Source organism: Antechinus flavipes, chromosome 4 (assembly GCF_016432865.1).
Source record: "Antechinus flavipes isolate AdamAnt ecotype Samford, QLD, Australia chromosome 4, AdamAnt_v2, whole genome shotgun sequence".
Lineage (NCBI taxonomy): Eukaryota > Metazoa > Chordata > Mammalia > Dasyuromorphia > Dasyuridae > Antechinus > Antechinus flavipes.
In genome coordinates this window covers 444938671-444952066 of record NC_067401.1, presented here as the reverse complement: position 1 = coordinate 444952066, position 13396 = coordinate 444938671, and the positions used below count along the sequence as shown (strand labels likewise).

The following is a 13396-nucleotide window of genomic DNA, read 5'->3' as shown; positions in this document are numbered from 1 at the left end:
GAGGTGGAGTTGGAGGGGAAGGGAATCTTTGGAAGGGGGAGTGGCTTGCTTATAGCAAAGGAGAAGCGCTAAGAGGAGGGCCCATCTCACGAGAAGTGGTTTGCAATTTGGGACTAGCAGTGGACCATAAAAGGAGAGGGGTGTGGCTTGTATCTAGAGACAAGAGGGAGGGGGAGCGACCCAGGTAAGGGGGTGGGGATTCAGTCCTGTAGGACAGCGGACGTAAGGCGGGCTTTAATGGGGTGTGTGAGCATGCGGAGTACGAGAAAAACTTTTAGAAAGGGGCGTGACTTAGGCCCCATGGCAGGAGGAGATGGAGAGAGGATTTTCCTAAAGGGGTGTGGTTCATATGAAACGGGAAGTGGGGATAGGAAACTAAAAGAGGGTCTTTAGAAAGAGGCGTGGTTTTGTTTCAGCACCGGAAGCGAGAAGCATAGTTTGCCCGTAAGGGACGAGATTTGTCCCGTGAAAGGCGGGATGTAAAGCATAGGCTCTAAGACTTCACCGTGTGGGAGCGGAACCGCCTCTGAGCTGGATTGACAGCTGTAAGATCCAGTCGCGTTCCGAGATTCGACTAGGGGCGGGAGGCTCGGTTCTGGTACGTCCGGTCGGAGCTCCAGTGGCGGGGTTAAGACTGAGAGCCGGAAGCGGAAATTGCCGCTCCGCTCTCGGGCCTCGAGCCCCTCCGCTCTCTCTGTTGCACTCTGCCCCTCTACGGCGGGCACGGGGGCGGGGAGGTCTCTCAAGCCTCTTCAGTACCGGGGGCGGCGCGGTCTGGGTTCTGGCGCCTCCGCTATGGAGCCCACCGCGCCCGCACTCACCGAGGAAGACATGGCCGAAGTAAAAAAGGATGTGAGTGACGGGGGCTGGGCCGGGGCTGGGCGGGGCAGCCTAAGGAGAAACTCCCGGGGGAGCTGGACCGGGGAAAGGGCCGCGGTTTCCGGGCACCCCCAGGAGGTGTGGTGTGTGGAACGAGGAGCCCGGAGTCAGGAAGCCCCGAGTTCAAATGCGGAGTCCTGTTAGCCGGCTCTCTGAATGCCTGCCTCAGTTTCCCCCACTGTCAAATGGTAATAATCATAATGACCCCTATCTCCCGGGGCTGTGAAGAGGATTGAAGGAAATGTTCTTTGTAAGACACAAACTCAGTGCTTCCTTTCGTGGCAGTGCCCCTTCTAGGAGGCGGATTGGGCCGGGCTCGGACCATGGGAAGAATCAGTAAAGCAGTAACAGCCGGCGTCCGTGCGAAGTTTCTGGCTTCTCGGGGAGCACGGGACAGCCCGTGAGGATGAGGGAGCAGAGTGGTCGGGGGCGGGTCCGAGGACCTTCTGTGTCCTCTAGCCACTCTGCCGCCATCCAGTCCAAAGGTCCTGAATCTGGGATCATTCATGTCTCCAGGGATCACTCGTCCCAGCCCTCATTTTTCAGAGGGGAGTGAGATCCCCGAGATAAAGTGACATCGGCCAGAGAGCCCCTCGTCTGCGGGCCTTCGTTGCCTGCTGAGTCCCTTGGCCATGGTCGAGCACGTCCCCAAATTCCCTTTTACCCGTGCTTGTGTCCTCCACATCACCCTGCTCTTTTGAGAGCTGACACTCACCCGGTCACTTGTATTTGACATCCCTGAGCGGCTGAACAGGTACTTCCTGACGATGCTGCTCGTCTTTGCACTTAGTTCAGGTGCTTGGTGACTAGCTGACAGGTCATTTCTGTAGGAGCCAAAACCCCTGAGTGGCCGGCTTTAAACTGTATCTCAGAATAGGGATAAGATTTTTCTTTCCCAACATGACTCATAAGGAAATGTGTTTAAAAAAAAAAAATGGATTGTACTTGTATAGCCTATATCAAATTGCTTAAAAATTGGAACTCAAAATCTTAATGAATGTTGAAAGGAAAAACCAAACTAAAAAGAATGGGTATAGGAAAGCCCAAAGTGGAAAATGAAAGTCATCCTTTCAGTTTTGGCATAGATGATGTCCCAAATGTAGAAAGGCCATTATCCCAGAGAGGAAACTATTAGAATTCCCTAAAGAGAAAGCTTCTACCCATTTATTCTATAAAGTAGCATAAATATTAATGATTAGTTAAGATAAAATGTATTGTTCATGTTTACATTTTCTTTGTTTTTCATGCAAGTACTTGCCCTCTTAGATGTCTAAGCATGAGTAATAATTATCCATCATTTTGCATTTTATTTTTTTAAAATGAAAAAGAAACCTTAGCAGCCAATGTTCTGACTTGCTGATTCTAATATAGTTTTTATGAATCGCATTCCTGGAATTCTGGAGTTAGCTGGGAGCTAATATATTTTAGCCATACAGCTAGTCACAGTACCTGGTACATAAAATTCACTTAATGAATGTTTATTTAAGTGTTTTTTGATTTGGCAGATTAGGAAAGTCACCACCCACAGTGATGGTGACTTGTTCAAGTTCACATAACTAATTAGTGGCAGATTTGGGACTGTTTAATGTTCATTCCCTTACACTTTGCTTCCTTTGAACTCAATGAACCTGGGACAGAATGAACAAAGGTTAATTCTAGTGTCTCCTTTCAAGACTACATTACTTTGTCTAAATGCCAAAGTATGATTCAATTCTTTTAACTCACTATAAAAATAATTATGACTTACCTGTCCCTTTTGGCGGAAATGATTGCAATATGGGGCCATAGAACTACTCTAGAAAGCTTATTAGTATTTTAAATGTCTTACTATCATAGATTGATAGCTGCAGAGAACCGAGAACCTTAGAGTATATCTAATACAGTCTTTTTCATCTTTTTCTTCTCTCTTTCAACTTTTGTCATATTGTTAACTAAAAGATTAATTCACAAGATTTTAGAAGCTTAGTTGTGTGATTCTGTATTTGTGCTTTAGTGTCTGCCAGATATAGGAAGAGTACAAAGATGAATAAAAGCTCAGACTTACAGTTTTAGTAGCTGAGGTAAAGTAGCTACAACTTAATTAATGCAAGACAGCAAATGAATATAAGGTTCTCCCCCAAAACTTTAATAAAATCAGTCTTGATTTGATTATCCTTGGGCCCCTTCTCCCTCTGGCAAAATCCCCGTTGTCCTTGACAGGAAAGGGCCAAGATGCAGGCCTAAATTGAGTAATTAGGATAGCGTTATTTTGTATGTTGCAAATAATAACTATAAAAAACCCTGTGAATTATTGTAACAAATGTAAACCATCTCCCTGTCTTCATTCAGCAGTTATTTGGGGGATGCCTAGGTGAATAAATGATAAATGCAGACTCAAAGGACTTATTTATGACAAAGTCAGGAAGGTGAGATGTGTATACACTTAATTGCAGAATGAGGCCAAATATAAAGAGTATGTAGGCGAGGTTTTGTTTTTGTTCTTTTTAAATTAAGTATTGTTTTTAGCCAATCTTTTATATCAGGACTTTAGGATCCATGGCTTTTTCTCAATCCTCACACTTCTTGTCTTCTCTGTAGTATTTGACATAATTAATGGGTCTCTCTTAGGATACTCTGTCCTCTCTGAGTACTTGCAACATTGTCTTCTCTTGATGGTTCTTCATCTGTCTGATCTCTGCTAAATCTCCTTTACTGGATCATCATCCGTGTCTCATCCCTTAAATGTGGTGTGCTCACAAGGTTCTCTCCTAGATTCTTTTTTCTTTCTTTACATTTTCTCTTACTTGATGACCCTGTCACTCCCCCTAGAGCTCAAACATCATCCTTCAAATGGCTACCAGATTTATGGTACCTGCTCTCCCTCTTTTGAACTTTATCCTACTTAATCAATTGGTTATTAGACATTTTGAACTTGGTGTTCTGTAGACATCAAAATTAAACGTTTCCGAAACAGATCTCATTACCTTTTCCACCCCCCTCTTGTTAATTTCCCTGTTTCTGCCAGCAGCACCAGTCACACACATTGAAGCCTTGATATTATCTCCAAGTTCTAAAACACTTCTTTTCATATGGAATTAAGAAAACTTTAGTACAGAAATCAGATTTTTCAGTGACCCTGTTACTACTTTGGACCTTCTTGGGAAAAACTGCAATTAGAGACTAATACAGCAATTGAAATAAGTTTCAAGACAGTGAAAATGCTGCAATAAAATACAGCCCCCTCAGAGGTACTTCAGAAAGTCATAAGTCATAACATTGTCAAAAAATTTATTTCTTTTGCTGTCTAGTGGCAAGTAGAATTTTGGCTTAGGACTGCCAATTTAATTTTTTTTCTAGAAAATCTTACTTAACTCTAGCAATAGCTATTTATTATATCATTAAATTAAAATAGTAGGTTTTTAAAATTATATTTGAATTTAAAATGGCTTTCTACCTGTACTTAATAGCAGTTCTGAGAGCCTTCTGAGTTTGCAGGGAAAGAAATTCAACTTCATTGTAAAAAAACGATTGCTGTATATTTCCAAATCAGTACACTCTCCCCCCAGAATTTTGTATTCTCTTTCATTTCAGTTAAAAATGGGTAGCAAAATCAAGATGTTACATTATAATCTGATCAGATTAATTGGAGCCCTCATATACAGATAGGATAGATGGTATTACCTAGGCTTAGACAGAGCTTCACCCTGAAGTCCTCTTATAGGTATATTGACAAAACTGATTTAGGCATAGAAGTCAATTGAGTCTGTTCATTAACCAAGGAGAAGTGACAGGCGGGAAAACCACCTGAATCTTAATACAATAAGCAGAAAAAAATAAGAGAATTTGCCAAAACTTGTCATTAATGTTGACAATCATGCTTTTGACAACCACACTTATTAGCAATCATAAAAGCATCGCCAAGGAAGGGAGATAAGTCACTGATGAACAAAAATAAACCAAAGTGATATCAAACATCTCTTCCCTCTTGCTTTTTTTCTCTGTTTGGTGTTTTCTGTAGCATGTTTGTTCTCTTTGTAGATGAATATAATAACCATGCTGAGTCTGGATATTGAGGTTCTTTTACCTGCTTGAATCTCTTACAGAATTCTGTCTTGATAGCAATTCATCTTTATAAGAGCCTAAACAAGGGAATGGATGATGAGGGTGCAGAGGATGTGAGAGATACTGGACCAAGTAGAATCATCAGAATAAGTAGAATTGATTGGACATAGAAGAGGGATATAAAGTGAGGGAATTCAATTCAGAAAGTTTCTGAAGTACCTTGGAAGGCTAGGCTGCAAGGTTACAAAGGTCAAAAAAAAAAAAAACAAATCACTGCCCACAAAGAGCTTATGGCCTACTGGAGGATTACAGCATGTATACAAAGTAATTTCGGGAGAAAAACTGATAGCAAGATGGAATGGTAACCTGAACTTACCCTTGAAGAAAGCTAGAGTATCCAAGAGATAGAATTGAGGAGAAAGTATTTTCCAGGCAGAAGTGGATAACAGTGCTGAGGTTGAGGAATAGTAGCTTTGATGGTAATTCAACGTATGGGGAAAGGAGGACAACATAGAATCAGCCAGATTGTGGAGAACTCCTAAAATATACTGAAGAGTTTGTGTTTTATCCAAAAGACATTGAGGATCCACTGGAGATTGATGTATGGGGTAGTAACATAGTAATTTTTTTAAGAATAGAAATTTGTCTGTCAATAAAAAGTTATTTATTTTAAAAAAAAAAGAAGAAGAAGAAAGACTAGAAATTTGTCTGCTTTGTAGAAGATGGGTTAAAGATGAGAATCTGGAAGCATTAGAAATGGCGCCCATTTGAAATCTGTTAAAATACTTCAGACAAGCTATAATAAGAAACTAACTAGGGTAGAGGCCAAATGAGGAGAGAGGAGGGGAAGATGTGTGAGATTGTGGAGATAGACTAGTAATAACATCAAAAGAAATTGAAAAGTTGGTGACAGCATTTTGGGAAAAAACAAGTTCAGTTTAGGACTGTTTAAGTTTGAGTTGTCGTCAGAACAGATAGGTAGAAATGTGCCACAGACATTCTAGAGATAATGAACTATATTTGAAATTTATGTGGACAAAAGTGGTAATGGAGCTAAGAGAGTAGATGAAATGTCCAAGAATCTAATGTCTGGATTATGGACATTACTATACTTGGTGGTAGTTGAATAATGGTTAGAATTTATATAGTATCATTACATTTCACTAAGGACATAGGCTGTTTAAAGTGAATTCGGAAGACAGTGACCAGGATGAAGAAGCATCTGATAGTTGAGGAAACTAGAAATATATAGCCTGAAGAAGAGACAGCTATTGTGAAGGAAGAATAAACTTATTTATTAAACATGTATTCAGATAAAACTCTTAAGATAAAGGATATTGAGGCTACTACAAAAGTGATAGAGAAACCTAAAATAGTTATTTCATTAAAAAATGAACTTCCTAAATTTTATTAGCAATATGTCTCCAAGTATTGTCCAGTGTTACACAATTTTTTTTTTCTGGTCATTGTACTGTGAAGAAATGTGGCATTGTGACTCAGTTTTTTAATTTGCAAAGTGAGATCTAATTTTTAAAAATATTTTGATAAAGATAGATCCAAGTTAATGGGCAGATTAATTCTAGTTGAAGTTAATATTTCTTTTAAAAAGTTTTTTATTTGGTCTTTTTTTCTCGCCCATCATTGCTCCAACACCATCTATACAGATTCCAACATAATTCTTTCACTGTAAATCTTCATTTGTGAAAAATTAATCAATGTGTGACATTCCAAAGGACAACAAAACAATATTTCTTCATGCATGCTTCTTTCTTAAGCATATCTTATATGAAGTAACAACTGTTCCATGTTAGAAATGTTAGTTGTTTCATCTTAAGTATTTACAACCTTTGGGCTGCTCCCAAGCCTAGTAATAAGCTGCTGAAATTGTCCATTACTAGTTTCAGAAGTTCTTTTGGAAATAGTATCATTTGATAAAGAAATTTTATAAATTTCATTCTCATACTTTTTCCCATGAATTTGTTTCTGACATTTTAATAGCAGCAGGTAAAAAGATCTTATGTCACATGGGGCTTTTTAGTTTTTGCAATTAAATAAGTTTCTCCAGATGCAAGTAAACACTTTTCATTGACGTAACAAATTTCTCAAAACATTGTTTTTCTTTATTTGAAGATTTTAAAAGTCATTCAAAATGTCCCTTTGGTTTATTGCAGAACGCTGTATCCTTAGTATTAAGATATCATTTTAGTTTGGCTGGTTACATGCTTTTTTGCAGCCAAAACATCATTACAAATTAAACAAAGAGATTTTTCCATAAAATTATCATCATTAGAAGTAAATCCATATTAGAAAAACAATTTGACATAATTTCTTTTTCTTGTCAATTTTGATGTATTTGGTAGCAAAGACTCTGCTATATATATTATCAGTGTTTTTACCTCTTCTGTCTGAATTTAGCCACTTTTCTAGAAGAAAAAAATTTTTTTCTTAAAATATAAATATTGTTAATTTCTCAAATATTAACTTCAGTTTATGAAATTATATTTGCACTTAATTTAAAAAATTAATGTTCACATTACAAACATATATAGTGGTGATGATGAAGAAATATAACTAAAGGGCTTTTGTCTTCACTTACTTCGAATAATATTTCTGTAAAACTTTGTGTTCCCAATTTTTCTCCCTCTTTCCCTTACCTCCACCCTTTTCAAGACTGCAAACATTCTGGTACAGGTTAAATATGTATAGTATGTTTCTTTAAAAGAAGAAGGTAAAAGCAAATTTTAAAATCAAACATTCTAACACTGTAAAATCCAAAGTTATACTAATATGATACTTAACACACACTGAGAAATGATGGTAGGAAAATATTAAAGTCTTCATTTTCCATAATTAAACTACTGTTTCTCTAAGAACAGAAAACTCTGTGTGTCCAGTACAAACACTGCAATTCATAACATACAAAAGTCTCAAATCTGAGCTAACATATTACTGATAGCATTCATTGGTGTTACATGGCATTATGCTGCATATATTGTGTGTTCAGAACCAAGACTATAGTGAAGTTATGCAATGCAACACAGATATGCACTGCCAGAAATACCTCAGACTCATGATATCTTTGATTTTGAATTAATTTTTAGTCACTGGTTATTCAGAAATCTTTTACTGTTAAATTTTTTGCAACCCCTACCTTCAGGACCTACAGGTTAAGAAACTGCTTTAGAGTAACCATAGTGTCAGTTATTGCATCAAGAAAATGTTTGTAGAAGATTTCCTCCAGATGAAATGTGAAGCAAACTAGATTTACTTAATAAAAATTGTTTCTGTCTTCTATTTAATTTATGTTCCTAGTCTAGATTTGTGAGCTGTTATTTTTCCCTTCTCACTCCTGACCCCAGTCCCTTCCTTCTAAGATTATCGACTATTTCCTATATTTATAGACAGATAGATATCTTGTATGTACATAGTTGTCTGCTTATTGTGTCCCCAGTTAAGACTATAAGCTCCTTGAGAGCTAGGGCTTCTGCCTAGTTTTGTATCATCTGTACTTAGCACAGTGCTTGATACATAATAACCATTATGTTTTCCATTCGAGATCATCTTAAAATACGTTTTATATCTTTTAGGCTTTAGAAAATCTGAGGGTGTATTTATGTGAAAAAATCATAGCTGAGAGACATTTTGATCACCTACGTGCAAAGAAAATACTCACCAGAGAGGACACTGAAGAAATTTCTTGCAGAACATCAAGTAAAAAAAGAGCTGGTAAGCTGTTGGACTACTTACAGGAAAACCCAAAGGGACTTGACACTCTGGTTGAATCTATTCGACGAGAAAAAACACAGAGCTTCCTGATAGAGAAGATCACAGATGAAGTACAAAAACTAAAGATTGTCAAACTTGAATATCTGAAAGGTAAGGTGACAAGCATATGTGAGGGGACAAGTTAAACAGAAAAGAGGGAAAATAAAATAATTTACTCAGTAGAGTTGATTTTTCCCCAGAGTTTTTACCCCAAGAATTCTACTAAGACTGCCTTTTCTGTATTAGAAGTTTTATGAGGTTAACAAAACAGAAAGTTATTGGGAGATTTCTATTTGATTACAGCTGATATGTGTGGATTTAGTTATATAGCACTTCCTCCCAAATCCGCGGAAGTTAGGAGGTAAAACTTAATTAGGCTACTTTACAAATGGAGGAACAGAATTAGATGTGATGAGTGGCTTCCTAAAGAAAGGCACAGGACTGAGTGTAAGGAACAAGACTTTTGATGCCTCTGTTATGGGACTGCAATTCCCCTTGTAATACAGCTAAATGTCATACCAGTTTAGTTAGTGGATCAGCAGAATGTTTTGCTCAATAAGGACTAGATTTGTAATTTTTCAATGTTATTAGGAACTCTCAAATAAGATTTCCTCAGCCAATGTGGCCTGATCTCCTTTAAACCATAGAAGCTTTGATATTACCCAGAGCAGTGAGAGCTAAAGTGAATGCCTTGCCCCAGATCCCTCAACCAGAATGTGTGTCAGATCTTCCTGAACCCTGGACAGAGATTCTTGGCCTTTTTTTGTGTCTTATGTCTGAAGTCTACGGAACCCTTCATACAATTCTGTTTTTACATGTATACAAGAAAATACAGGATTGCAAGAAAACCAACTAAAGACACAGACACACACACACACACATTCAATTATTAAAAAGACTTTAAGGGGGGAAAAAAACCAAAGGGACCCCTGCAACTAAGCCATCTTTTTTGTATCTTGAGTTTTGAAATTGGAAAAACTCACAGAAATGAGTAACCTGGATTAGAGGTTATCAGCCTGCAAAGCAACAGATTCTGCTGCGGGCTGCTTGGTCAACTTTGGATAGTTGCTGAGCTAGGCTTATTAATTACAAAAATTTTCTCTACTTCCTAAGTCCTAGAAGTTAGTAGTTTAAATAAGTACAAGTTTAAGTTGTGCCTTCCAGAAAAGATTCTACTCATTTGCTCATCCCAAATGGATGTCAGTTAGTTCACAAACTTTAGCTATTCAGTAGCTCGGAAAACTATTCCTTTTATGAAGAAATTTGAAATGGGCTTATTTTCAATTCTGACCAGTAATGCTTAATTCCATTTTCAGAGGCATCCTAGATATTGGGCATTTTTTCCTCCAATATTGGGCCTCCAAAATGTTGTGGTAATTAGCACTTTAATAGCAGTTATTTGATTAAATGTTTGTTGAATTAACCATCTCTGATTGGGTTTACTAATTAGTTTATTAATCATCTTCTGTGGTTTTATTTTAGGATTGCACCACAATAGCTACATGCCGCCTCCACCCGGAGCAACAAATTGCCTATCCAGGTTAGATTCTAATGAGGGCGACTTCTCTGAGAAATTGAAAGATGGAGATGTCACTGGTATTTACCACCCAGCGGGGGAGGCCAGCACGGCCTCTTTTTATTCCAGCAACGCATCCTTTAATTTGCCTGTGGTAGAGGTGGGCAGAATCGAAAACAGTGTCTTCTCTTCAACTCCCCTTCCTGGGCCTGGAGACCCCGGGGCCCCTCCTCTTCCATTAGAATCACAGGCAGAAGAAGAAGGGAACTCCAGTGATATGTTTCTTCCCTTAAGATCACGTTCTTTTTGTCGACAATGACACTTACCACTTCTTTAAAAAGTTATCTCAGAAATATTTAAAAGGGTTTATCAAACTTTGAGAAGTTACTGTAAATGCTTATTAACAAGCTACTATAGCGTTTTTAACATTTTGTCATGCTGTGTAAATGGAGTATGTATGCATTTTTAGGAAACTAAGAAGCGCATTTTGATTATGCTGTTTACTTTTCCTGCTTTTTCATTGTAGGAGTTTTAGTTTGGTGGTGTTTTGTTTTTTATATGACTTCAATCGAATTTTTTCCATGAGGGACATTTTTTTTTTTTATAATGTGGCCAATTGGGTTGAATTTGTTATTACTAAGGCATTGTTTTATTTTAGAATGTGTTCTGGAAGTGATCAGGCCCCACTTAATAGTTCTCACCAACAATTGAGACTTCTTCCAATAGAATTTTCAGAGGTTTTCTGGAATTGAACCTGTTGCTCACTGATGAAGCTTCTGCGAACCAGCAGCAGTATAGGTTTTGCTCAAAGTGTAGTGTGTGCAAACACAAAATCCTTCTGTAATTCATGTAATGCCTCTACCTCCTAATCTAATCTATTGTGCCAGATATGCCCATCAAGAATGACTTGAATGCATTTCTCAAGATTCTTATGTTCTTAGTCAGATTTGTATTATTAAGACAAAAGTTTTATAACATCAGTCATTAATATTTCATACAGGGATTTTATGTTTTTAATTTCTGTGCTTTTAACTTCTCCAGGTTATTATCTCAAGTGTAGATACTCTTAGAACAAATTATTTTCTTAAGGAAATTCAGTCTTATTGAACATTGCTTGAAATAAGTAGAGCATTTGCTGACAATCTTGTCATGTGGTCTTATCAATTATTATAATGGAATGTCACATTCCTTATTCATTTGCTGCATTTTATCTCATATAATTAAATTTGTTATTGTTTACTTATCAATTTGACACATAAGATTTTTCTTAACTATATTAAATTTGCAGAAGTCAATGGGCAGAAATGTTGTTTTTAAGTTGAATTTTCTTTAAGAATCTAAATACCTATTTCCATTTTTAAAGCAGTACACTAAGTTTAATTTATTTTCAAATGATTGTGATATGTGTACTGCTAGAAAATAATTGTGAATTTGTCAACCACAAACAAAAAACCTACTATGATATTTTTTCATAAGAATAGTTCTGAACATTTAATTTTTTTGTTCACTCATAACTTGAGACATTTTGTTGCAAGAGAAAAACTGCCATCTTTTAAACAATTAATTTACAGAGTATTTGTTTTTTAAACCTTCAAATAATCAATATTTTTCTCCTTAAATAGTCTTTGAATTTTTTTTAAAAGCTTTACATACCATACCTTAGTATCTATGTTGTTTCCCTCCTAAAATAAACAAAGCCTGCCTATCAGCTATATACCATTCTTAGATTTTGATTAATGAAACCAGTGTAGCCCTGGTATCCTCTTTCTCCAAAAAAAAGTTCTTTGGGAAAAAAAAAATATATATATATATATATATATATATATATATATATATATATAATATATATATATATATATATATATATATATATAAAGTTCTTTGCAGTCAAAAATCATATGTCAGTGTATTGGAGTTGAAAGCAATAATACATTTTCCCCAGGAATACATTTCCCCTCCAAATAAGAATCTCATCCCAATCTGTTCACATTATCTTTACTGTAGTGATGGATGAAAGGGGATTTTATAACCTGATTCATAAGAAAACATGACCAACATACATTGGTCTCTCATGTGAAGAAAACTACTAAGTGCTATGGTGATTTTACAGAAACTATGATAGGCATCCGTTCTCTTCAGGAGTTTGCACTGTTGTTAGAAAAATTCAGTATTTGCAAAAAATATATACATTGTATCTGAAGAATTTTTTCTTATTGGATATTACCAACTTAATATTTTCCTTCCTCCTCTCTTTACTCTTGACCAAACCTGCTGCTATTAACATTTATAACTAGAAATTTTTACTGGAAACTTGTAAAAATTTATACTTGGGACCAAGAGGCACTACCTTCTCAAAGTCACAGGAAGGTTCTTGTGCTTAAGTTCTCATGTACTCTCTTGACCTGGGAAGATTTGGAAACAGCATTTGTTCATCACGTATCGTTAGCAAAAGTATTCATTTGGGCACAAATTTAGTGTGAGAGAATGAACAGAATTATTTGGGTTCCTCAATATTATGAGGCCCAATTTTCTTAATGTGTAAAAACTAGAAAACTGACTGATTTATGTTTCCTGTCCCCAGCAGAGGGAGCAGAAATTTTAGAAAAACATGCTTTTAAATGAAATCTGTATCCACTTATTTAAATGTATTCAGAGAAATTATTTGTATCTATACCAAATCATGTAAATATTAAATTTTTAAATGGTGTTGCTACACAAAAACATTTTTCATTAAGCTTATAATGTAGAAATTGATTATATTTTTCTAGTACCCTAGTATATTTGTCATAATGGAGCTTTATTACTGAAGGGGGAAAAAAAAAAACTAGTTTATTTTTAATTTTCCTGAGTTACCTGCAAATTAATGAATTATGTCCCACATTTTCAAAATATTCACGGTTATATATTTGCACTAATCATACTGTGAAATTTAACTACATTGAAAAAACAGCCATGTAGATTCAAATTTTGGGGAAGATCTCAAATCTCTTAAGATATTTAATATACTAAATGTTTAATGTTCAGTGTTTAAGTTAAAGCTCAATTAAGTGGGAAGTTCCTAATCAAAGAGGTGTCTAACGATCATTCTAAATACCTCATTGTCATTGTGTCACTGGAACAATACTGTAGATTTAAGTTTAAATTCATACATGCCACAGGATACTTTCTGAGAATTTATGAATTTGTGTGTGTGTG

The 13396-nt window shown here is 36.4% G+C and overlaps 1 protein-coding gene across 1 annotated transcript; it reads left to right on the top strand.

Annotated features, from left to right (window-relative positions):
• The first annotated feature begins 630 nt into the window (after nt 1–630).
• On the top strand, nt 631–11820 carry BCL10 (BCL10 immune signaling adaptor). The gene is made up of 3 exons (XM_051999247.1): nt 631–852; nt 8508–8796; nt 10168–11820. The coding sequence occupies exons 1-3, from the start codon at nt 796–798 to the stop codon at nt 10518–10520; spliced, it is 699 nt and encodes a 232-aa protein (XP_051855207.1). The 5' UTR covers nt 631–795; the 3' UTR covers nt 10521–11820.
• Nucleotides 11821–13396: the final 1576 nt, after the last annotated feature.

Excerpts from the sequence above, each read along its gene's own strand:
- BCL10 (XM_051999247.1), top strand. The coding sequence starts at position 796 with ATGGAGCCCACCGCGCCCGCACTCACCGAGGAAGACATGGCCGAAGTA. Across the intron at positions 853-8,507 it reads TGGCCGAAGTAAAAAAGGAT|GCTTTAGAAAATCTGAGGGT; the intron begins GTGAGTGACGGG and ends TATATCTTTTAG. Across the intron at positions 8,797-10,167 it reads CAAACTTGAATATCTGAAAG|GATTGCACCACAATAGCTAC; the intron begins GTAAGGTGACAA and ends GTTTTATTTTAG.